Below are 25,234 nucleotides of genomic sequence, written 5' to 3'. Positions count from 1 at the left end.
CTAAAGAATCTGCCTGCCAAGCCAGAAACCTGGGCTTCCCTGGGTCGGGAAGATCCCCTGGAGGAGGGCATAGCAACCCACTCCAGTATTTTTGCCTGGAGAATCCCATGGACAGAGAAGCCTGGCAGGCTACAGTCCATAGAGTTGCAAAGAGTTGAACATGACTGAAGCGACAGCATGCATGGATGCATGGTTAAATTATGCTGATCTTTTCTTATAAGTTTTCATACTTTCATACATAAAACTATAAATATTAGTCAAAAAAGAAGTAAACATGATCATTTTGTTGTTGTTCAGTCCCCCATTCATGTCCAACTCTTTCCAACCCCATGGACTGCAGCACACCAGACTTCCCTGTCCTTCACCATCTCCCAGAGCTTGCTCAAAGTCATGTCCATTGAGTCGGTGATGCCATCCAATTATCTTGTCTTCTGTCGTCTCTTTCTCCTCCTGCCTTCTATCCTTCCCAGCATCAGGGTCTTTTCCAATGAGTCAGCTCTTCCCATCAGGTGGCCAAAGTATTGGAGTTTCAGCATCAGTCCTTCTGATGAATATTCAGGGTTGATTTGTTTTAGGATTGACTGGGTTTGATTTCCTTGCAGTCCAGGGGACTCTCAAGGGTCTTCTCCAACACTACAATTGGAAAGCATCAATTCTTTGGTGCTCAGGCTTCTTTATGGTCCAACTTTTACATTCATACATGACTACTGGAAAAATCATAGCTTTGACTAGACAGACCTTTGTTGGCAATGTAATGTCTCTGCTTTTTAGCACACTGTCTAGGTTTGTCATAGCTTTTCTTCCAAGGAGCAAGTACCATTTAATTTCATGGCTGCAGTCACCATCCGCAGTGATTTTGCAGCCCAAGAAAATAAAGTCTTTCACTGTTTCCATTGTTTCCCCATCTATATGCCATGAAGTAATGGTACTGGATGCCATGATCTTAGTTTTTGAATGTTGACTTTTAAGCCAACTTTTTCACTCTCCTCTTTCACCTTCATCAAAAGGCTCTTTAGTTCCTATTTGCTTTCTACCATAGGGTGGTGTCATCTGCATATGTGAGGTTATTGATATTTCTTCCGGCAATCTTGATTCCAGCTTGAGCTTCATCCAGCTCAGCATTTTGCATGATGTATTCTGCATATAAGTTAAATAAACAATATACAGGGTGACAATATACAGCCTTGACGCACTCCTTTCCCAATTTTGAACCAGTCTATTGTTCCATGTCCATTTCTGATTGTTGCTTCTTGACTTGCATACAGGTTTCTCGGGAGGCAGGTAAGGTGGTTGGCACTCCAATCTCTATTACTGAAGATAGCTGTATGAGACATGTTAAGTGCTAAGGGTGCAAAGCATAACCCCTACTCACATCAAGATAGGTTAGGAGACAAGGCACATATGTTAAAAACAAGAGTTAATGACACAAGGTAGACAACTGTTGCATGAATAGTATAGATGCATGTTATGGAAATTCAAAGGAAATAAATCAGAGAATTAGGGAAAAAAATGTTAGAATACAGATGGCAGTACAGAAAGGGAAGAAGGTTACTTTACCAATGTCATAAAGCTAGTCTTGAAAGAGTTGAGAGTAAATCACAAGTTTCCTGATTCATGTTGTAAGACTGTTTCATGGAACTATGCTAATGAAAATGATCTTAACAATAGCACTAGTTAACACTTTGAAGACACTTTTTACATGCTGGGCATTTTACAGACATTATCTTATTAAATTCTCATAATAACCCTAGGACAGAGGTGCTGTATTTTTCCCCATTTCACACATGAGGAAATTGAGGTGTAAGAAAGATAATTTTCCTAAAGCCCTACAGCCAGAAAATGACTGATCCAGTACTTACACCAAGGTGTCTAAAGAGCTATAATGAAGGCAGGAAGCATGGCCCAGAAACCAGGGGAATGACAGGTCAAATCTAAGTGGTGGGAACAGACATTTACGAAAAGTGAGTGGGCTGCTTTACTGGAAGAGGAAATTCGAGAGAGGACTTAGCAGATAGAGTTAGAACAGAGCATGAGGCAGAGAGAAGGAGGTCGTGAATGTCAATCCAGGCAGCAAATATTCTGTTTGTCTATCATGTGTTTGGGAAGAAGGTAGGAACAGAAGATAGGAGCTTGACAACTCTATAGTTGTGGGCTGTTGTTGTTGCTGTTATTTTTAAGATTAACCTGGTCACAAAGAGAATGAAGAGCAAGAGTCTAGTAGTAGAGGGCTGATGAGGGCGAAATCATCAGCTCTAAAGAAGGATGGGGTGTTTTCAGGTGTTTTCCAAACTCCTGAGGGTACACAGCTACAGGTCCGCTTCCCAATCTCACCACAGAGCATGGGAAGAGACTAACACTCCTCACCAATCTTTCCCCACAGACTGCAGTATTTCCACATCCGCACAAGCTAACAAAGCCCTTTGGAACCATGAAGATTTTTTTCCGCTACCAGACATTCAGATTCTTCTGGCTCACAAAGCCAATTGGCCGGCGCTTTCACAAAAGTCACCAGCTGGGAGCGCCTCTGACTCTCGCGGACTTTGAAGCCATAAATCGCTGTGAGAGATCATTGCCTAAGAACTTTAACTTTGCTGGGGATGTGCTGGACCAGTGGTCCCAAAAAGAGAAGGTACAAGATGACGGGCCTCCTGTAAATGCTTGGTGTCTACCTGTCTCTCAGCCTTCCATTTCCTTGTTCTGTGGCCATTTTTAATTCCATTTTTTCATACCTCTTGGTTTCCTTTGTTTTCCAATTGCCCTTCTCTCTCTCCAGGGAAGAACTTTGCACCTCAACTACATATGGCTGTCTTCATCCTCAGCCCCCCTCATCATGGTTACTCAAAGAATTATGCCTCTTTCCCCTCATTTTCCCCAAGTCGAACATAGCAGCTCTTTGTTCTCCAATTCTTCTGTTTGGTCTGGTCACAAAATAACAGTAACTTGAGCTTTGGTTTTATGAATAGTCATTGGTGCAGAAGCAGAGGTTGAAAAGGAAAAAGCAATATGTTTTATGAAGTGTTTAGTGTATCCCCAGGTCAAGGTCCCTGCATACTGACCCCCACCCCCAGCCAGGCACTAAGCTGAACACTTTACTTATCAATGCTTACCAAAGTGCACTGCGAGGGCCCGTGCTTCAGAATATATGCTACATGTACAAGGTACTGAATATGTGGAGTTAATTCTTCCTAGTAAATAGAATGGACAATCTTCCTTCAAATCTATTGTCTTTAGCAGCTCGCTTATATTTGACACACTCACTTTTGAACAGAGAGCACAGATAGAAGATGAAAATCTCTAGATAAAATGTAGGGACATATTTTGTTTTCAGTATACATATTAATTTTTCAGTAACCCATTTTTAGCAAGTTGTACTGATTTTCCCATTATGGTGGTATTAATAATTAAACATATTTTCCTTCTTAAGTAAAGTATTCAAGTGAAAATGAGTCAACAGTGTAAAGAAGAATACAAAGAACAATAGCACACGTGTAGACAGATCTGGAAAAATAGTGATACTCAAATGACTAACGATTGAGAAATACAGATCTGTATTATTTCATCAAATCCCCATCACCACCCTGCAGATAAGGGGGCTGCAGATAAGGAACTTAACCTCACAGAAGTTAAGCTACTTATCCAAGTTCACCAGTTCAAAGGTAAATGAACCAGCTTCTGATCTTATAGAGCTTTAATCCATTGGATAGGGATGCCTTTATGATATCACAAAGTTTAATGGAATAAATGGGAACGTACATACAAAGCTGCAGGAACACAGAGAAGTCAGGAGAAGAAGTGGGAGCTAAGAAAGACTTGACCAAAGAAGTGAAATGAGAACTGAGCTTCCAAGTATTTTCCAACTAGGGAAGGTAAAGGGAGCATTCCAGATAGGGGAAAAAAAGGAGAGTAATATCTCCCCCAAGTAATACATAAAGCAAAAAGATTTTACAGTACAGACTTCTAGAATCACTATAAGACATTTGCTCCAGAAACCAATCAAGCTCCTTCCACAAAGGCCCTCCATCTTGTTCTCGGTTACCTATGAAAGCCATAGCTTTCTCTTTACCAAAAGAGGGTAAAAAATGATAAGTTCCTAATCAGTCTTGGTCCATTCATTTTGGCTTTTGGTTGGAAGAGACTCTAACTTAAACAAGAAAGAAATTTATCAAAGGGATGTGGGGGAGGTCACAAAATTGGGTTGGAAGCTAGAGTTTTCACAAAGACAGGAAGCAGGACAGATGTATAAGCACCAAGAGCCAATAGACGGATTTTGCTCCAACCATTTTCTATCTTTTTGTTCTTCTCAGAAAACTCAATCAGGGACAGAAGGTGTGATTGGCCCAACTTGGTTCACAGGCCCACATGCTGATCAGGGAAGGACGGGCACCCTGATGGGTTGTCTCAACAAGGCGGTATTTGATAGAATAGTGGCTCCCCCACAGACAAACTGGTTCTGTTACTGGGCTCCACCAGCACAAATGCTGAGGGAAAGATACCAAATATGTCCCATCTATTTGATGACCACTCATTCACGCCTTCTCCCCTCTTTCCCATGTGCCTATGCATACCTAGACAGGAGAGAGACCAGCCAACCCAGCCCTGTGGTGGGTGAATGGCAAAGGGGATGAGGTGAAATGGAGCTTTGGAGAACTGGGCTCCTTGTCCCGAAAGGCTGCCAATGTGCTCACCAAGCCCTGTGGTTTAGAGAGAGGAGACCGAGTGGCCGTGATTCTTCCCCGAATCCCAGAATGGTGGCTTATAAACGTGGCTTGTATGAGAACAGGTCAGTGCCAATATTTAACATTTCTAAATCATGCAGAAACAGAAAAAGACTGAAAGTAGAGGTTTTTCTGAATTGTTAGTCCTGACTGAAGTTATGCTTACAAAGAACAGAAAAACTGGGTTGAAATTAGAAGCAGTCATGATGCAATAATAAAACACTGCCTCAAGAGGTAAGTATTATTGATGTGATGCCCATTTTGTGAGAAAGGAAACTGATGTTCAGAAAGGTTAAATTTGCCCAGAGTCACACAGCTAGAAAGCTATGCAATTGGAGCTTAAACACAAAACTCTATAAAAGCAAATGTGGGTACCAATACCTCTTTGCAGTGCTGGTTATGACGTGTTCATCCAGATGCTCCAGAACTTCCTTCTCTGAATACATTTGGATTCTCCCTGACATAGCAGTACAAAAGGAAGAAAAAAGGACTATAACAAAATGACTTTTAAGACTAAGGTTGTAGATTCCAGCTGGAAAACCTTTGCCTCTTCCCAGAAAATTAATGTATTAAATGACACATTTTCTCCCACAGTAGTAATTTATAATGTACCCCAGTAAAATTTCTACAGAACTCTTTTCCTTTCTAGGACAGAGTTCAGCAGAAACCACGGCCAGTGAGTTGGCCATCTATTTTTGTAAGTAAAGCTTTAAAGTTATAATGGAATACAGCCATGCTCACTCATTTACGTATTGTCTATAGCTCTTTTTGCACTACAACAGCAGAATTGCTGATTGAAATAGAGATGGTATGACTCACAAAGCCTAAAATGTTTACAATCTGGCCTTTTACTGAAAAAGTTTGCACACACAACATAAATGTTTATAAGTCAATCAAAAATAAACAAGAATACCGAAGGATATACTACTATACAGAACACAAAAACGCTTGTTGCAATATCATTAATAATAGGAAAAAATGGAAACAACTATATAGGAACTATTAAATAACTTAAAAACTAGCTGAGAATAAAGTTTAGTGAGAGTGTGGTTATTGCTAATTGAAATTATGATGCTTCAATTTGCTGGAATGTCATTAAAAGAATAATTACAAGGATTTCATAATAGTGTTGAAAAATGCTCTCATTGCCAATATTACATAAAAATAGCAATATATAAAATTCTTTTTACATTCACTATAAAAAGGAATTTGCAAATGTGAAACCAATTGTGGGTTGGAAAGAGATTAAAGGTTTTATTTGTCATAAAAATATACTAATATTACTTAACATAATGTATGCCATTTGTGAAATGCTGAGATTAAAAACAAACCCACAAGCAGAATGGTCAAAAATATACAATTAATTAAATGTTAAACAAGCGCCTGAGGGATTATGTTTTCAAGTTCAGAATAATTAAATCTCAGTAAACAGAGATACGAGTACTATGCACCACATAGCTAAATACTTTGCTTTTGCTATAAAGCGTAAAAATCTGAAATCCACTAGAAGAGAATTTACTCCTGACCCCCAAGCTATCCATTGAATACATCCACATCACAAATCCCCCAAGAGTACTAATAACTTCTGAGCCACTAAGAACAAATGGTTTGCAAAATCTTAAATTTTTATATTGAGTGAATGATGAGATATTTTCTTGATTAACTTATCACATCAAATATTTATTCATCTTCTCAAGAGGGGATGACATGTAAGAGCTTTTAAGATACATTCAGTAATTGAAGTTTCCTTCCTAGGAATTCAACTCCATATCTTCCTATTTAGCCTACTTCAGGGAACTCACCAAGAAATAAGGAGTCTGGTATATGACACAGGTCTTGGAGTCTGGGAAGTGTATCTTTGAATCTTGGTTCTGCCACTTACTTTACAGCCCCTGGGCTAGTTGTCGTCTGTCTGCTGGGATTAATTTTAAGTGAGATACCAGGCATATATTACATACTCAATAAATGGCGGTGGCTCTTTGTAATGCTTTACATACATTCCACTTTCTTGCCATTGATCTGCTTTAAAAAGTACAAACCACTTTCCCTCTGTTTTTCATCTAATTCTCCCATATATGTTCTTCTCATAAGGAACTAGTACTTTAAAATCAGGCCCATCACAGGCCAATGTTTAGAATGATGTGAAACAGTGGAATAAATGAAGCATTGCCAAAGTAATGTAGGCATATGTCAATGAACACAGACCACTGAGAAAACCCAGGCTTGAAGGCTGACTCTGCCACTTGCTTGGCTCATATTCCATCAAATGGCAACAACTGCATTGATTTACATGGTTGCTTAGAACAGTGGCCTCCAAGTTTTTTTTGGCTATACAATCTATCAATAAAAATTCTTGGGAAACATATACTCCCATCTGGATATAGTTATTTAAGTTGTTCTACTTTGCTAATACAGTATGTATAAAAATATATACAAAAATGAGATAAAGTCATAAACAGAATTCCATATCTGCAATAAATTTTTTAAATTCTAATTTCTTCTCTTATCCCTAGTGGCTTATCTTGCCAAACTCATTTGGAAACCATAGGTTCAGATGATTGGATGAGTTGATATTCATGAAAATGTAAACCTGTAAAGTGCTGTAAAATGTAAAGTACTGTTTAAGTGTTATATGACAATGACTAAAATGGTACATAATAATAGCCCACCATTATGATGGCTCATGGTAAAGAATCATCTGCCAATGCAGGAGATGTGGGTTCCATCCGTGGATCTGGAAGATCCCCTGGAGAAGGAAATAGCAACCCACTCCAGTATTCTTACCTGGGAAATCCTGCAGACAGAGGAGCCTGGCAGGCTGCAGTCCATGGGGTGGCAAAAAGAGGCAGACATGTCTTAGCAACTAAACAACAACAGCATAATGCTTACTATGTGCCAGACTTATTATTAGTTTCCCCATTTTACAAAGAAGGAAAGGAGGACACAGAGAGATGAAGGAATAAGTTCAAAGTCACAAAGCAAGTATGTTGCAAGAATGGGATTAGATCCAGGGACTGTCGGACTCTGAAGCCAGTGCTCTAAGGATCTCTCAGAGATCAGGGTCCTGCGGGATGTTCCTGGAGACCAAGACAAGGGTACCTGAAGGTTAGATTTTGCAGCTCTTTGCCATGCAGGCACAAAGCCCAAATTTCCACAGTCTGCAGTCTATTCAGAGGCCTGTCTCTTTCCCAGGGCTTGTCTTCATGCCAGGAACAACCCAGCTGACAGCAAAAGACATCCTCTATCGGCTGCATGCATCTAAGGCCAAGTGCATCGTGGCCAGTGAGGAGGTGATCCCAGCAGTGGAGTCCATTGTGTCCGAGTGTCCAGACTTGAAGACCAAACTCCTGGTGTCTCCACACAGCCAGGATGGGTGGCTCAGCTTCCCAGAGTTATTTCAGTGAGTATTTTCCCCACATTAGTTGCAGTGCCAGCAATAACACCAGTCACAACTGCATCTCAGAGTCTCCTAGCCTCCAAGGACTCCTGCATGCTGTGGGTTGATCCAGGCTCCTTCTCAGGAAAAAATCACCTAATAAAAACGTTTTAAGGACAGAGAAAGGGCTGTAGCTCTGCTCCCATTTCCCTCCTTTTTGCCAGGGCCTGAGATGAGTGTCCTACCTGACTTAGTACTTGCCTAAGTCCTGGAGCACGTCTCCCACAACTCACAGCCTTGACTCTGGCCACCATTTTTTTCCCTTAAATGTGGTTCACCTCAGGGCTTTTGCCCCTGCTGTTTTTTCTATCTGGAATGCTCTTCCTCAGCCCTCATCAACAGGAAGTTGATGACTTCCTGTCAAACTTCAACTCAAATGTCTTATCCTCAGTGAGACTATCTCTGACCACCAGTTCCAAGCTAGTCTACCACATCATCCTATTGTTTTCTTCATAGTACTCATCACTATCCAAATATCATATCCACTCATTTGTTCCTGTATTTACTATCTGTTTTTCTCCTCTGCAGTTGACAAATGATGACCCATAGGCCAATTCTGGCATGGCACTCACTTTTATAAAGTTGTGTTGGAACATGACCACACCCATTTCTGTACATATTGTTTAGAGTGGCTCTCATCTTATAAGAGCAGAGTTGGGTAGCTACAGCAGAGACTCTATGACCCCCAAAGCCTAAGATATTTATTATCCAGGTCTTTACAGAAAAAACTTCCATCCCTCTTCCAAACAGTAAGCTCCAAGAAGGCAAAGGCACTATTTGTCTATTTGACTGATCATTCCATTTCTAGTTCCTACCATTTAGTTGGGCCCTAAGACATGCTTACTGAGGACTGAACAAAACAGCACACTTAACCTCAGTTTTCCTGATATGTAGAATAAGGATGCACATGTCTTAAGTGTTGTTTTGAGGATAAAATAAGCTAATAAGGAAGAAAGTGCTTCCTAAACTGTAAAAAATGGAGTAAAATGTTTATTAAATGTATTATCCTTCAAAGAGCTGTTAAGTAGCTTATGTTTTTTTAAAAAATACTTTTGATTAGCTTATAAAAAGAAGACATATAAACTCTGTTGAATAAAAGTAGTTTCCATTGCTGGAATAAAATTTTACCAGTAATCAAAACTAAACCCTGTTGGTCAAACCCAAAAGGTTTTCCCACAGCTATGCCAGAGGATGCTGTTTGTGTCTTTCATAAACTGAGTACCTCTGGATAAGTCAAATAACATCTCTAAAACTCTGTGTCTTATCCATAAAATAAGAATAGTATAGTTTCTACCCCAATGAGTTGTATAAAAATCAAATGTGATGAAGCATGTGAAGTTTTTAGCATAATGCTTGGCACAGAGTAATCACTCTGTAAGATTTATAGTAATTGTAATTATTATTAGTCTGAAATTAACAAAGCCATTCAGCAGTGCAGTAATTCCCTAAGGTAGTATTATTCAATTGAATATTCATATTCCTCAGTAAAATATTTTTAACACACTCCCCTAATACATATGTATTTATTTATTTATAAATTATATACATGTACTTTTGTGCACCACACAAATATAAAAAATAATTATTTTAAAGAATGAATTCTAAAATACATATAATTTGAAATTCTATTTTCTTCTCATTCCAGTCATCTTGCATATACTCCTGGGCAGCAAGTTCCCCCACTTTCAAGACTCCTGTCCTAAACAACTCTGCCACATTCTGTTGAGTCCCCAGAAAGCCTTTAAAGCATCACAAAATCCACAGGAGACAGAGAACTTTGAACTCACATGAATTTCAAATTGAAATTTATACATTTGGGGAGTATTTTTCAAGGTAAAGGGAATCCTCACTTCAAACAAACAACTTTGGAGTGTCATAACTTGACAACTGGCATGGATTGTTTCTCTAAAAGCTAAGGAAAAGAGAGCCATAAATTGCCAACAACTGGCTATTCTCTCAGAAAACCACACACAGCCATAATCAGTACTATCTCATTTGGTTAGAGTTAATCTTCTGGGAGTTCACTTTAAGGTTTCTTATGCTACTTCTGTCTCCCATGGATAGACATTCATGAACATTTTCCAGAATATTATACTAGAATGGGGAAACAGTTAAAATTATGGGCCTGACTGATATTTCTCTTTTCCTGTCCTAATAAAAAGGACCCTTCCCTTCAGCTCAAGACCCTGGATTCTGATCATAAGGGGCTTAAAACAGTGTTCCAGGAAGAAGAGCTATATGAAAAAAGTATGGAGGCAAAGAAAATCCCAAAATGTGCAAAGAAAGTTTGTGCAAGCAGTTGGGGGTGGCTAGAAAGGAAAATATGAAGTCATAGTGGAGGCCAGAAGAGCAAGCAGAAGCCAGATAATAGCCTCTCATATAAAGATCTGACTCTTTGCGATCCCATGGACTATACAGTCAATGGAATTCTCCAGGACAGAATACTGGAGTGGGTAGCTGTTCCCTTCTCCAGGGGATCTTATCAACCCAGGGATCAAACCCAGGTCTCCCACATTGCAGGCATATTTTTTACCAGCTGAGCCATCAGGAAAGCCCAAGAATACTGGAGTTGGTAGACTATCCATTCTCCGGTGGATCTTCCCAACCTAGGAATAGAACCAGGGTCTCCTACATTGCAGGTGGATTCTTTACCAGCTGAACTACCAGGGAAGCCCAAAGATTGAACATGTATGCTAAATTTTTAACTTGATCCTATGAACAAGGGATCTGGAGAGGGAAATGGCAACCCACTCCAGTATTCTTGCCCAGAGAATTCCATGGATGGAAGAATGGGCTGTGGTCCATGGGGTCACAGAGTCGGACACGACGGAGCGATTAATACACACATGACAAGGGAAGCCAGTGAAGAGTTTTAAGAAGTGAAGTGTCAAGGTCAGTTTCCAGTTTTAAATAGATTTCTCTGGCAACTGCATAAAAAATAAATTTGAATAGAACCAAACTGGAATCCGAGAGACCATCTGAAAGGCTTATCTAGGGAAGCAATGACGAAATTCTAAGTCCAAGCTCTGATGAGTAGTACCAAGAGAAGCAGGCACACTAAAAAAGAACTAGAAGGATTTGGAGACTCATTGAACATGAAGAATGAAGGCAGGAATCTTCTGCTTTTTAGCTCGGATGACTTAGTGGGTGGGATACTATCAGCTTGAGAAAGAGTTTAAAGTTGTGTGCTCAGTTGCTCAGTCGTGTCTGACTCTTTGACACCCCCACAGACTGTAGCCTGCCAGGCTCCTCTGTCCATGGGGATTCTCCAGGCAAGAATACTGGAGTGGGTTGCCATGCCCTCCTCCAGGGGATCTTCCCAACCCAGGGATCGAATCCAGGGATTGAACCCAGGTCTCCCACATTGCAGGCAGATTCTTTACTGTCTGAGCCACCGATTGAGGGGACTAAGAACAAACAAATGTGTAGCAAGTGGTAGATATTTGAGTCTCAGGCTCAAGGAGGTAAGGATATAAATCTGGAATCATCAGCATATAATCAGTTCCAAAAAACTGATTATATATATAACTCAGGTATGCAAAGAAAGACAGAAGTCATACGCTGGAAACCCTGCTTGAAAATCTTCTTGTCACTCACAGATTATAATGTTTCTTTGTTTTAAAAATCAAAAGCTTTATATCAAAAGTTTTACACACTAGATTAAGAAGCATTCAAAGATGAGTTGGGCTTTTTTGGTTTGTTTTTGTTTGCTTGTTTGTATCAGATACTATGATGATATTCCCCTTTCTCCAGTCCAACACATACCAATTTCACCATATATTTTACTGAAAAAGTCAATACAATTGAATGGTTTATTTTTATTTGGGGAGAGGGGACAAGGGGTAGGATAGGCAAGTTACCAAGAAAACCACATTAATATTTCATGAAACTATATTTGACAATATAGTGTGTGTTTATATCATTAATCCTTACTGTTTTAAAATTTCAGTGGCAATCTTAATCTAATTAGGATGGATTAAAATGGTATCCTCAACTCTGTTTCCTTCAACCTGAGATATTAAAAAGATGATATGTGAGTTTCAAAAATTCATAGGTGTTCTATTGGGTATTAAATACTGAGTAACAAACCAACTCAAAAGTTAGTGATATAAAAACAATCATTTTATTTGCTCAAGATTCTTTGGGTTAGAGATTCATGTAGGTCTCAGCAGAAGCAATTTATCTCTGCTCCACATCAGCTTGAGTGGAGCTGGAGGATCCAAGTGGGTTCACTCATAAGTCTGAGACTTTGGTGTTCGTTAAACATTTCTCTTCTCCCACACATGCCCTGTCTCTCCAGCAGGACAATCTGAACATTTTTATGTGGTGGCTGTGTTCCAGTGAAAAGTGAAACTACAAAGCCTTTGTGGCTCAGGCTGAGAAGTTGCACAACTTCTGTCATGTCCTGTTGGTCAAAGCAAGTCTTAAGACCAGCCCAGATTCAAGGAGAGAGGACACAGGCTCCATCCCTCAGTGAGGCATGCTTGGATGGAAGGAATTTTGGGGGCTGTCTATGCAGACAATATTACACAGATATTACTATCAGTTAAAGTGCTCTTAGCTTTAGCAATAGAAGACCCAAGTAAGCATGGCTTAAACAATACAAGTTTATTATATTACAAATAAGTACAGAGGTAGAATGGAATGAGAGTTGGTTAATTCAGTGTTTTTTTGAAGATAGCATGGACCTAGACTCATTCATCTTTCCATCATGCCATCCTTAGTGTGGATGATAATGCTTCTTGTGATCCCAACATGGCTAGGCTGATTCCAGACATCAAGTACTCTTGCAACAATATCCAAAGGTCAAAAAGCAAGATGAATGGGGTAGGGGGAGGCAGTATTCCTTCCTAATTGCATCATATGCCCATTCCTAACTCAGTAACTCGGAGAAGGCAATGGCACCCCACTGCAGTACTCTTGCCTGGAAAATCCTATGGACAGAGGAGCCTGGTAGGCTGCAGTCCATGGGGTGGCTAAGAGTCGGACATGACTGAGTGACTTCACTTTCACTTTTCACTTTCATGCATTGATGGCAACCCACTCCAGTGTTCCTGCCTGGAGAATCTAGTGGTCTAGACCACTGGTGGTCTAGTGGTTAAGTGGTTAAGCTTTTATGCCCTCACTTCCAAGGGTACAGGTTCCATCTTTGGATGTAGAACTAAGATCCCACAAGCCATGCAGTCCCTGCGAAGTCCCTATAAGTTTTCTTGAGAAATTTCTCTCAGGGAGGCTTTGGATTACATTCTGGTGTCAAGAAGGCATAAGTAGCAAAGCAAAAAAAAGAAATATCAGAGCTAAACTGGTCTGCCATGTTCAGTCATCATCTTGGGGCCCATACTTTACAGAACTGCCTCTGCAGAGCACAGTTGTGTGGAGACAGGAAGTCAAGAACCAATGGCGATTTATTTCACCAGTGGGACCACAGGCTCTCCCAAGATGGCCCAACACTCTCAGAGCAGCCTGGGAATTGGGTATACCCTCTGTGGAAGGTAAGGAGGAAAACTGTTTTTTTTTTTTTAAATTATCCCCTGAGCTGCCAATATGTATATCCAATTGCCTAGTTGGCATCTCTACTTGGGTGGCTATTAGGTATTTCCAATGAAACATCTACAAAATAGAACTCTCAATGTCTTAATTCAGGAAATTGTACCATCTAACCAACTGGTCAAGCAAGAACTTAGGAACTGACCTTGATTCAGTCCCCACAACAGCACGTGTGGCTCCTTCTCCTTTTGGCCACATAAATTTGCCCACCCAGAAAGGCCGTCCAAGATGTCCTAAAACTATCACATTACCCTATTTCATTTTCCTCATAGCACTTATCACTATTTGAAATTGTGATATTTACTTAGATACTTATTCACTATCTATCTCCCTTAAAACAGGGAAGAAATCTGGTCTTCCTTGCCCTCTGCTATAGAACAATGTCTATCATATAATATTTGCTCAGTAAATAGTTGTCACCTCAGTGGACAAACTCAGAAAACCATGCCAAACCCAGACTCCCAGTCTACTCTCAGACTACCTAAGATTCTGAAAAGCCCTCTATCAAGAATGAGAGGTGGTGCTGCTCATCCGGGCATGGGGCTTCTTTTGACCCTTCTCCATAGCCATTGAGGTTCCAAGGCAAGGCTGTTCCTTAAGGACACAAATTTGTTTACTTTCCTGTTTCTTTGTTTTATTTCAGCTTGGTCTGTATTGTTGCTTCCCCATATCACTTAGGTATTGGCTAGACCTGAAGTCCACAGATATCATATGGAACATGTCTGACACTGGCTGGATCAAGGCTGCCATTGGCAGTGTGTTTTCCTCCTGGCTTCAAGGAGCCTGTGTCTTTGTGCATCGGATGGCCCAGTTTGACACCAACACTTTCCTGGATGTAAGTCACTACTTCAAATTACATATAGTTTTCTAAATTACATATAGGTTTCTCTCGTCTTTCCCAAAACCATAGAGACATGATTCCTCAGAATGCAGGACTTCTTGGGCTTATGAAAACCATTTCTTTTTTAAGAAGTAAAGTCTCCAGAGACTTGGCTTTAAAATGTATTTAACAGAGTGAAGAAGGAACACCCACAATGCTCTTAAGCATAAAACCCCTCTTGTGCTTCAAATTCTTCAGAATTTGCTAGTATCACTAAATCAGTGGCCACCTGAGAGTCTGGTTCTAAATAACAGATTAAGTCTCAGTTCAGTTCAGTTCAGTTCAGTCGCTCAGTTGTGTCCGACTGCCTGAGAGTCTGGTTCTAAATAACAGATTAAGTCTCAAGTCTAAATAAATCTTTGGTTTCTGTTTCAGTGAAACAAAGACAATAGTTGATAAATCCGAACTCCTGTGTAGAGGAGATGAAGGTGGTGTCACCTTTCTCCCAGAGTAGTGCCTTTCATTCTCCCTTCGCCCTGTGCTTCTCACTTTGCTAATTCTCAGAACCCAATATTCTTCTTGAAACCAGGAACATCCATCCTTCTCAGCCAGCAACAGCTAGAATGAGATATCAGATGGCTCCAGTTTCTTTAGCCTTTAGAAAAATGTGATTCAAGGCCAATTATTTTTCAACTCCATGAATGATCAATCAAGTTTAACAAAATACTTATTATTAAAAGCACCACACCTGTGTGTGACTAAAAGCTATGCTCACCCTGTTATTTTGCCAACTGGTTTGACGAGATGGTTTATGAGTTTTCACAGAAATTTAGAGTAACATAAGAACTTGGGTCTCTACATCAGATTTGTAAAGTTACTTGAAGTAGATAAGTTAATTTTACAGTTTTAAAACCAACATTTATAAAATAAGAATATTTTATTATTTATGAAATATTCTCTTTCATAAAGTATTAAATATGTTATAATATTTAAATAGAAATATTTAATAATATGTTAATATACCATCACATATAATTACATATAACATTATTAGTATTCTTATTTAGTATATTCAATGAGACAAAATGAGAATAAATATTAAAATAAAATATTCTTTTATAAAATATTAAATGTGTAAGATCTAAATATCTTATATGTCATTGACAAATTATATATTAATATAATACTGATATAACTGTTTCATGTAATATTAAATACAAATATTAAAATTGTTTTCATTCAGTTGCTAAATTGTGTCTGAATCTTTGCTGCCACACTGACAGAAGCATGGCAGGCTTCTCTGTCCTCTACTATCTCCCAGAGTTTGCTCAAACTCATGTCCGTTGAGTCAGTGATGCTCTCTAACCATCTCATCCTGTGACACCATTTTCTCCTTTTGCCTTCCATCTTTAGCATTGAGGTCTTTTCCAATGAGTTTTCTCTTCACATCAGATGGCCAAAGTATTGGCACTTCAGCTTTAGCATCAGTCCTTCCAGTGAAAATTCAAGGTTGATTTACTTTAGGTTTGACTGGTTTGATCTGTTTGCTGTCCAAGGGACTCTCAAGAGTCCACATTTGAAAGCAAAAGTTTTTCAGCGCTCAGCCTTTTATACGGTCCAAATCTCAGATCTGTACATGACTACTGGAAAAACCATAGATTTGACTAAATGGACCTTTGTCAGCAAAGTGATGTCTTTGCTTTTTTAATATGTTGTCTAGGTTTGTCATAGCTTTCCTTCCAAGAAGCAAGTGTCTTTTAATTTCATGGTTGCACCACAATTTGAAATCATCAGTTTTTCAGCACTCAGCCTTTTATATGGTCCAACTCTCACATTCATTCATGACTACTGGAAAAACCGTATTTTTGACTATATGGACCTTTGTCGGCAAAGTGATGTCTTTGCTTTTTTAATACATTGTCTTGGTTTGTCATAGCATTCCTTCCAAGAAGCAAGTGTCTTTTAATTTCACCATCCACAGTGATTTTGGAGCCCAAGAAAATAAAGTGTTTCACCGTTTTCATTGTTTCCCCATCTATTTGCCATGAAGTGATGGGACCAGATGCCATGATCTTAGTTTTTTTAATGTTGAGTTTTAAGCCAGCTTTTTCACTCTCCTCTTTCACTCTCATCAAGAGGCTTTTTAGTTCCTTTTGCTTTCTGCTGTTAGAGTGGTATCATCTGTGTATCTGAGGTTATTGGTATTTTTCCATGAGATGATCACATGTCAATGAAAGAAAAGAGGAGGTTGTAGACATCAGCTCCAGTCATTGCCTTTAATTAACCACTGCTGATATTTCGTCTTTCTCCATCATCCAGACGCTTACCACTTATCCCATCACGACCCTCTGCAGTGCTCCCACCGTGTACCGGATGCTTGTGCAAAAAGACCTTAAGAGGTATTTGGGCAGAAATCTCCATTTGAACCACAAACAAAAGTTATAATCCAGCAACACAGATCTCCCCTTTTCAGTACAAGATAGTTTCTCAGTCTCACCATTACTGACATTTTGAACCAAATAATTCTGTGTCATGGAGTGCTGTCCTTTGCTTTGTAGCATTCTACCTGGCCTCTACCTACTATTAACCTATATCAGTAGGACTGCCCTCTCCATCAGTGGTGATGATCAAAAATGTCTCCAGACATTACCAAGAGTCTCCTAGAGGGCAACCTCCCACCCCTGGCCCCCAACATCCCCAGTTTAAGAATCACTGGAACAACAGAACACTTCCAGAGACAACAAGAGTTCTGTAATCCCAGTGCTTTTATCACCCCTGCTCTAAACACACACACACACACACATCTATATTGATACTGCCCTGAAGTTAATAAAGTCTTATGACTTAAAGCTTATATTCAACTTAGCCAAATCACCTGAACATTAGGTGAAGTTGCAAAGTATATTTATTTAACTAACATGAATTTAATACATAAGGAGAGAGAGAAAGGAAGAAACAATTTAAGTCATTACAGTCACCTGCTTCTCCCCTAAACCTGGATCCTTTAAAGACAAAACAAACAGAAAAAAGGCTTCCCCCAAGGTGTGGATGTCTAGGAGGGAGATAGCTATGAGAAACAATAAAGGAGACATGAATCTTCCCTTTTCCTAATCAACTCCTTGTGGCCCTCAGAATGTGAACATCTTGCTCAAATTTTAAGATTAATTTAAGGACTTCTATTCTGAATAGGCCCAATTCATTTTCTACCAAACCCTCCCTCCCATTATGGACCTCACTATGTTAGAATTGAGCTGTTCCAAGCTTTCTCACCTGAACCTGGCTGGGCAATTGAGTAGTAGGCCACTGGTTAAAAGCTCATGCTACAAAGTCAAACAGGTGGACTCTGCTCCTAATAGTGGATCTCAATCACTCAAGAGGACCTTGCTAAGGCTCCCTTAACTCCATCCATAAGAGATATTTAAGAGCCACCTCACAGGTTGTGGTAAGAATTCAACAACAGCAGCATGTTTGGTGAATGAGATACTTGACAAGTGATAAGTGTAGAGTACAGATTATTCAACTCTGCTCTTTATCTTTCGGAGGGCTTGGGCAAGTTCTTTAACTTTTTTCAACCTCAATGTCTTCATCTGTAAAACAGAGTTTGTGAAGATTATGAGAGTGCTCCACAAGCCCTTGTAACATCATAAATGTTCTATTAATACTAGCTGCCATATTTCTTGGCTCTTAATAAGTTCTTAATATCATTATTAGCATTTTCTCCAACATTTTCCTCTCTTGAATGACCTGTTAATGTAAACTCCACCAAGAAACTGTTTTAATCATAACATACCCCATGTGCCTAGAACAACATCTGACAAGAGTAGTTGCTCAACAAATATTCTCTGAATGAACTTTCCTAAGACTTGCCCTTCCTCACTCTTTGCTTGTTTCCAATGTCCTAGTTATCTGCCAATGAAAGCCACTCATATTTTGCTCCCCAAAGACCCCAGTGAAACTCTCTCTCCAGATATAAATTCAAGAAGCTGCGGCATTGCTTGACAGGAGGGGAGCCACTCAATCCAGAGGTGCTGGAACAGTGGAAAGTGCAAACTGGATTGGAGCTGTATGAGGGCTACGGACAGACAGAAGTGGTATGTTTAATGGACAAAGTTTAGCCTTTCAACCCCAGGACTGTCAACTGAGCCCCTGAAGTGTTCCCATCATGCTCTAAATTGTGATGGTATTTCCTAAAACTTCTAAATTGCCCGACTAGGTTTGACTGAAGGGGAATTATGATTATTCTTGGCTTTCCTGCCTCCTCACACAGGCTAAGTCTCAGAGGTGTTAGAGACTGAAGAGGTTCAAAATTGAATAGCTCATCTTTCCAATGCACTGGGAAGGACCCCAGAGAGTCCCAGTGGGCTTAATAGAACTTAAGGTGCACTTAATGGTACTCAGCCAAAAGGAGTGATTTTCAAAGTGTAGTCCCCAAACCAGCAGTATCAGTAGCACCTATGAATTTGGTAGAAATACAAATTCAAATACCCTGGCCTCTCCCTGACCTATGAATGAGAAACTGGGATGGGGCCCCAGCAATGTGTTTTAACTGATACATACTCAAGTTTGAGAACTACTAGTACTCTCGCCTGGAGAATCCCATGGACGGAGGAGCCTGGTAGGCTGCAGTCCATGGGGTCTCGAAGAGTCAGACATGACTGAGTGACTTCACTTTCACTTTTCACTTTCATGCATTGGAGAAGGAAATGGCAACCCACTCCAGTGTTCTTGCCTGGAGAATCCCAGGGATGGGGGAGCCTGGTGGGCTGCCGTCTATGGGGTCGCACAGAGTCGGACATGACTGAAGCAACTTAGCAGCAGCAGCAGCAGTCTCAAATAATATATTTTGGAAGATGAGCTTGAATACTTGAAAAATCAGTCAAAACTGGGTCTTGGATTTCATTGTCATGATATATTAATAGCTACAGAAAAGTGAATTTTTACATAGTGACATAAAATATATTCTCTTAATAGGGAATAATTTGTGCCAATCAGAAAGGACAAGAAATTAAACCAGGCTCAATGGGGAAAGGAGTACTACCCTACGATGTGCAGGTGGGTAATACCCAACTGGTTCAGCAAAGAAGAGAGACTATTTCAGATTCCTGCTATTCATTACAGAACTATTAATAACCCATTTTCATTTTGTGTAAAGAAAGTTTTAGGTACCTAAACTGTTTCTTTCATTCTAGATTATTGATGAAAATGGCAATATCCTACCACCTGGAAAAGAAGGGGAAATTGCCCTCAGGCTAACATCTACACGACCCTTCTGTTTCTTCTCTGAATATGTGGTACAAGAATGTAGAACTTTAATAGACTTTAATAGAAAAGGTGGTATAATAGGGAGTCATATAGACTTGGGTCCAAATTTCATATCCCACATGTTTTGCTATGTAACCTTGGACAAGTCACAAAATCCAAGTCTATTTCATCAGCTGTAAAATGAAAAAAATAGATATATTATCTCTCTCCTAAGGATTTTGTGAAGATTAAACTCTATGTGAAAGAAACCAGCTACTTTGGTTGTCCTCAGGAAGGACACCTGGATAGGCTTTAGGGGGTGGGGGGAGGTAGATATGTGGTGCCATGGGTGGCATAGATAATATTTTTTATTATACTCTTGTATTCTTTTGTATTCTTTGCCAGGAACTACCTTTTTAAATTTTTTTTTTTAGAAATAGAATATGAAATGTACTAGTCACTTCATGGGTGCCACACCCCTTCTATTCTGATCAAACTAATCCCCAATGTCATGTTTGATTCATAGGACAATCCAGAGAAAACTGCTGCCACCATAAGAGGGAATTTTTACATCACTGGAGACAGAGGAGTGATGGACAGTGATGGTTATTTCTGGTTTGTTGGCAGAGCTGATGATGTCATCATATCCTCTGGGTATGTACATTTGGTACTTTTAGAAAGTCACAATTTACCAGGGAAATCTACTTCGGTGTAGATATCAAAGGCTTCTTCTTTTCCCCTTCTAGGTACCGTATTGGGCCATTTGAAGTGGAGAGTGCACTAATTGAGCACCCAGCGGTCGTTGAATCAGCTGTTGTCAGCAGTCCAGATCCAGTCAGAGGAGAGGTAGTATGAAGGTCACTAATTAAAGCAGCAATCTCATATTTTCAAGTTGCCCATCTAACCACTTTAAAGAATGAATCAAAAGTAGTCATGTAATGAGACACACATGGCAATATATATTAGGCAATCAACTTTACAAGTGAGTTGTGTACCAAAGGGAATGTTTTAAGATTCTTTTAGTAGCAAATGACAGAAACTCAACTCAAACTGACTTATATTTCTTTAAAAAAAAAAACAATCTATTGGCTCACACATCCAAGGGTTCATGTGATATTAGCAAAACTAAGTCTGTCTCTATTTCTTGCTCTGCCGTTCCTTATGTTGGCACTATTTGGGCAGGTTCTTCCCACCTGACAGTAACAAACACCATATATACTTAACAAATTACACCTTGACAACCCCAGGAAAGGAGACAGCTTTTTGCTGTCTTTGCAAAGATCTTTGCTGTCTGGCTCAACCTGGATCATATGCCAGTCATTGGACATAGGAGTTAGTGTCAACTCCATCAGAGAGGTAAAGTAATCCTCCACAGGCAAATCAGGGTGCTGTTACTGAAAAGGGAAGACCAGATACTGCACAAGCAAAAGCAGATTTTACTATATGTATGATTGTCGTGAAATGCGTACTATACTTTCTCACAGAAACAGTGCAAATAAGAGATTGTGACCAAGTTCCCAAACAAATACCACAATCCTAATTAGGACCCAATGAAAGCGACTTCAGGGAATGACAAAAGTAGCCTTAGTTTTTGATGTTCAGTTGCTCAGTTGTGTCTGACTCTTTGGGACCCCATGGACTGCAGCACACCAGGTTTCCCTGTCCTTCACTATCTCCCAGAGTTTGCTCAAAATCAGATCCATTGAGTCAATGAGGCCATCCAACTATCTCACCCTCTGTCGCCCCCTTCTCCTCCTGCCTTCAATCTTTCCCAGCATCAGGGTCTTTTCCAGTGAGCTGGCTCTTCCCATCAGGTGGCCAAAGTATTGGAGCTTCAGCTTCAGCATCAGTCCTTCCAATGAATATTCAGTGTTGATATCTTTTAGGATTGACTGGTTTGATCTCCTTGCTGTCCAAGGGACACTCAAGAGTCCTCTCCAGCTCCACAATTTGAAAGCATCAGTTTTTTAGCACTCAACCTTTTATATGATCCAACTTTCACATCCATACATGACTACTGGAAAAACCATATTTTTGACTATATGGACCTTTGTTGGCAAAGTGATGTCTTTGCTTTTTAATATGTTGTGTAGGTTTGTCATAGCTTTCCTTCCAAGAAGCAAGTGTCTTTTAATTTCATGGCTGCAGTCACCATCCACAATGATTTTGGAGCCTAAGAAAATAGTCTTTCATTGTTTCCATTGTTTCCCCATCTATTTGCCATAAGTGATGGGACCAGATGCCATGATCTTAGTTTTTTGAATGCTGAGTTTCAAGCCAGCTTTTTCACTCTTCTCTTTCACCATCATCAAGAAGCTCTTTAGTTCCTCTTAGCATTTTGCCATTAGAGTAGTGTCATCTGCATATCTGGGGTTATTAATATTTCTCCTGGCAATCTTGATTCCAGCTTGAGCTTCATCCAGCCTGGCATTTTCCATGATGCACTCTGCATGTAAGTTAAATAAACAGGGTGACAATATACAGCCTTGACAGACTCCTTTCCCAATTTGGAACCAGTCCATTGCTCCATGTCTGGTTCTAACTGTTGTTTGTTGACCTACATACAGGTTCTCAAGAGGCAGGTAAGGTAGTCTAGTATACCCATCTCTTTAAGAATTTTCCACAGCTCAGTTGTGTCCAACTCTTTGTGACCCCATAGACTGTAGCCCATCAGGCTCCTCTGTCCATGGAATTCTCCAGGCAAGAATACTGGAGTAGGTTGCCATTTTCTTCTCCAGAGGATCTTCCTGACCCAGAGATCAAACCCAGGTCTCCTGCATTGCAGGCAGATTTTTTACCATCTGAGCCACCAGGGAAGCTCCAGCCTTAGTTCTAGGAAGAAGTCAAATAGTATGGAAGAGAGAATTTTCTTTTCCTCGTGGAAGTTTCCTATATACTTTACACTGAAATTTCAAAAACACTTTGCTTATCAGCATTCTCCCACATCTCTTTCTGTATTCCTGGCTCAAATTATACATGACCTTCTGTGGATCCCATACTCATACCTCCAGTATCACTTCCATGATCAATGGATTCTGTTGTCCAAAATACTTTTCTCCTGTCACCAAATTCTCCTTGTCTCAATACAACCATTTCAGCTGAATATCAGAATTAAACATGAATTAGAATCAATGTATGAATTGTTAATAACTTATGTTCACCTCAGTAGTTATCTAGTTAGTGGGTTTTAAACAGTATTACAAAGAGAAGCAAAAAATATCAGGCAAGAAAGACTTTTTATAGTAGATCAGTCCTTTCTGAGTCCATTTCTCAACATACACACTTTCTCCATCAGGCCTCCTCAAAATCCTCTCAAAACACATATTCTCTAAACCTCCAATAATCCTCTACTACTTCTTAAGTATGATGGAATAAGTGGCTACCTGTCAATCAAGGACTGCCTATTTAATAAACAGGATTAGTCTGGTTGAAATGTTAAATACTAGTGTGACATGAAAATAAAATGAAGCCTTTAGCTTTATTGAACCACTGCATTCCTCACTCTCTCAAACCATTTATCTGGAATTAGATCTCAAAACCTCACTGTATAGTTGTATTCAAGCTTTGTTCATAGGTGATCTCCAGCATATGCATGTATTACTCAATCTACTATTAACAAACAATTAAGTATTGGTGTTTGCCATTGATTCCAAACTCTTTCATGTGTCTGAAAAAGAAATATATTGATATAAATTGATTTTTTTCCCCCTACAGGTAGTGAAAGCTTTTGTTGTTTTATCTGCACCCTTTAAATCATCCAACCCAGAGAAATTAACTCTTGAACTTCAGGATCATGTAAAAAAATCAACTGCACCTTACAAGTATCCAAGAAAGGCAAGTATTGTGCCCAAAAGTTAAATGTGTTACCAAATAAATATCTAAACTAGTAAGTACATATATTAGCTTTTGATTTTATAGTAACTCATTATACAAGTAGAGGACACCTGTTTCAACTTTAAGAATTTTGCTTTAAAATACTTTATATTAAGATACTACAGATGTTTGAAGAATTAGAATCTTTGGTCATCTCTACAATACTAAGTAACTACTAAAGATCCTTATCAGACTAATCAGTCCCATTTCATATAAGGAAAAAAAAATAGTGGCCAATCGTTTTCAAAGACAGCACGACTTATCTATCATAGTACTTTTGGGCCATTATACCTTTCTAAATTCAAAGCATGTGACTTTAAGTATTAAGGGATCAAATTCAAGGGACAGGAAGAAAATACCATCCAAAGAAACTGTGGAATTTTTCCTGAAACCTTCTCCAAAGGAGGGATTTAAGGACAATTCTATATAAAGACACACAGATGGCACTACAATTTCCTTCTAGTCCTAGAATCCTATTAGTTGATATTGACTGATCCTCTACGTAAGAATTCAGTTTCAGTTGGCATCATTTCAGCTAAAAGGTAGTTAATTTCAACCTAAGCAACCTAATTTCCATTCAGTTCACTTAATCAGTGCCTAGTTTCTTTTCATAAATGTTTGAGGACATTTTAAAATACAGTAGTCATATCTTGAGGGAGATCAGAAAGTATTTTACTGTCAAGTCAAGGCCTAAGTAGGAAATTGTATATACTCAAAATTATCTTTAAAAAATCTCCCCAGAACTTCCAGGACCCAGTTCTTAAAAGGTCAAAAAAAAAAACGAGAATTAACTTGATGTTTCTCTTTGCATTTAGCTGTGGGAAGTAGAGACCTAGGTCTCTAGACCTAGGTCTAGACCATCTCCCTGGGGAAGTAGAGACCTAGGTCTGGTTTGAATTAGAGGAAAGCAATAGAATAAAGGGACTGTTCTTCTGTAAAGCAAACCAGCATTAAAAACCAGCATGATGGAGCTCCACTGTCATCTTTATATATAAACAGAACAGTTTCTGGTGACCAAGACATTCAATTAGCTTCACACAACAGACACTGAAAGTCAACAGACACTTGATCAGACACTTAAAGTCACATGCTTTACTAGTGGGGACAGTAAACTTGATCAAGTGTCTCATACTATGTTTTTCTGTTAACTAGGTGGAATTTGTTAAAGAACTCCCAAAGACAATCACTGGGAAAATCAAACGCAACGTTTTAAGAGACCATGAATGGGGTCGAACATAGCCTGACAAGAACACACTGGCATTAAGCAGTTAACAGGGCTGCTTTCTTTTAGCCCCTTTTCCCCAATAATTGAGCGACTACTATCTTAAAATGCTTACGATCTTTCCTGGTTGAAAAACTCTACCGAGTTTTTGTTTTGCACTTCGCCAAAAAATAAGTAAGTAAAAATCTAAAAATATTTGGGAAGAAAATGATGATGACCAAACAACAAAGGCAACGATAAATGGCTTGTAGTGTTTAAAATAGGAGTCAAATGATTAATTAGAAAAACATAATGGACAATGAATTTACCTTGTGCCTGATCTTTTAAAAATAAAGATTAGAACTATTCTAAGAGAAATGCTCAAGACGCAATTTCTTCTA

At 39.3% G+C, this 25,234-nt stretch overlaps 1 protein-coding gene across 1 annotated transcript; it reads left to right on the top strand.

Annotated features, from left to right (window-relative positions):
* Nucleotides 1-2,428: 2,428 nt before the first annotated feature.
* Nucleotides 2,429-25,205, top strand: ACSM4 (acyl-CoA synthetase medium chain family member 4). Its single transcript, XM_086375470.1, has 13 exons — nt 2,429-2,629; nt 4,570-4,780; nt 7,908-8,115; nt 13,500-13,643; nt 14,377-14,533; nt 16,838-16,917; nt 18,486-18,609; nt 19,490-19,570; nt 19,708-19,809; nt 20,286-20,413; nt 20,506-20,605; nt 23,474-23,593; nt 24,785-25,205. Exons 1-13 carry the CDS (start codon nt 2,429-2,431, stop codon nt 24,869-24,871), a joined length of 1,743 nt encoding a protein of 580 aa, XP_086231596.1. The 3' UTR covers nt 24,872-25,205.
* Nucleotides 25,206-25,234: the final 29 nt, after the last annotated feature.

The sequence above is a fragment of the Bos grunniens genome, chromosome 25, assembly GCF_055505025.1.
Source record: "Bos grunniens cultivar Pamir isolate PY7600 chromosome 25, Bosgru_T2T1.0, whole genome shotgun sequence".
In the NCBI taxonomy this organism is placed as follows: Eukaryota; Metazoa; Chordata; class Mammalia; order Artiodactyla; family Bovidae; genus Bos; species Bos grunniens.
This window is presented reverse-complemented; position numbering and strand designations above follow the sequence as displayed.

Coding starts and splice junctions, on each gene's coding strand:
- ACSM4 (XM_086375470.1), top strand. CDS start 2,429: ATGAAGATTTTTTTCCGCTACCAGACATTCAGATTCTTCTGGCTCACA. Junction 2,630..4,569: donor AGTGGTCCCAAAAAGAGAAG/GTACAAGATGAC, acceptor ATGCATACCTAG/ACAGGAGAGAGACCAGCCAA. Junction 16,918..18,485: donor GTGCAAAAAGACCTTAAGAG/GTATTTGGGCAG, acceptor CTCTCTCTCCAG/ATATAAATTCAAGAAGCTGC.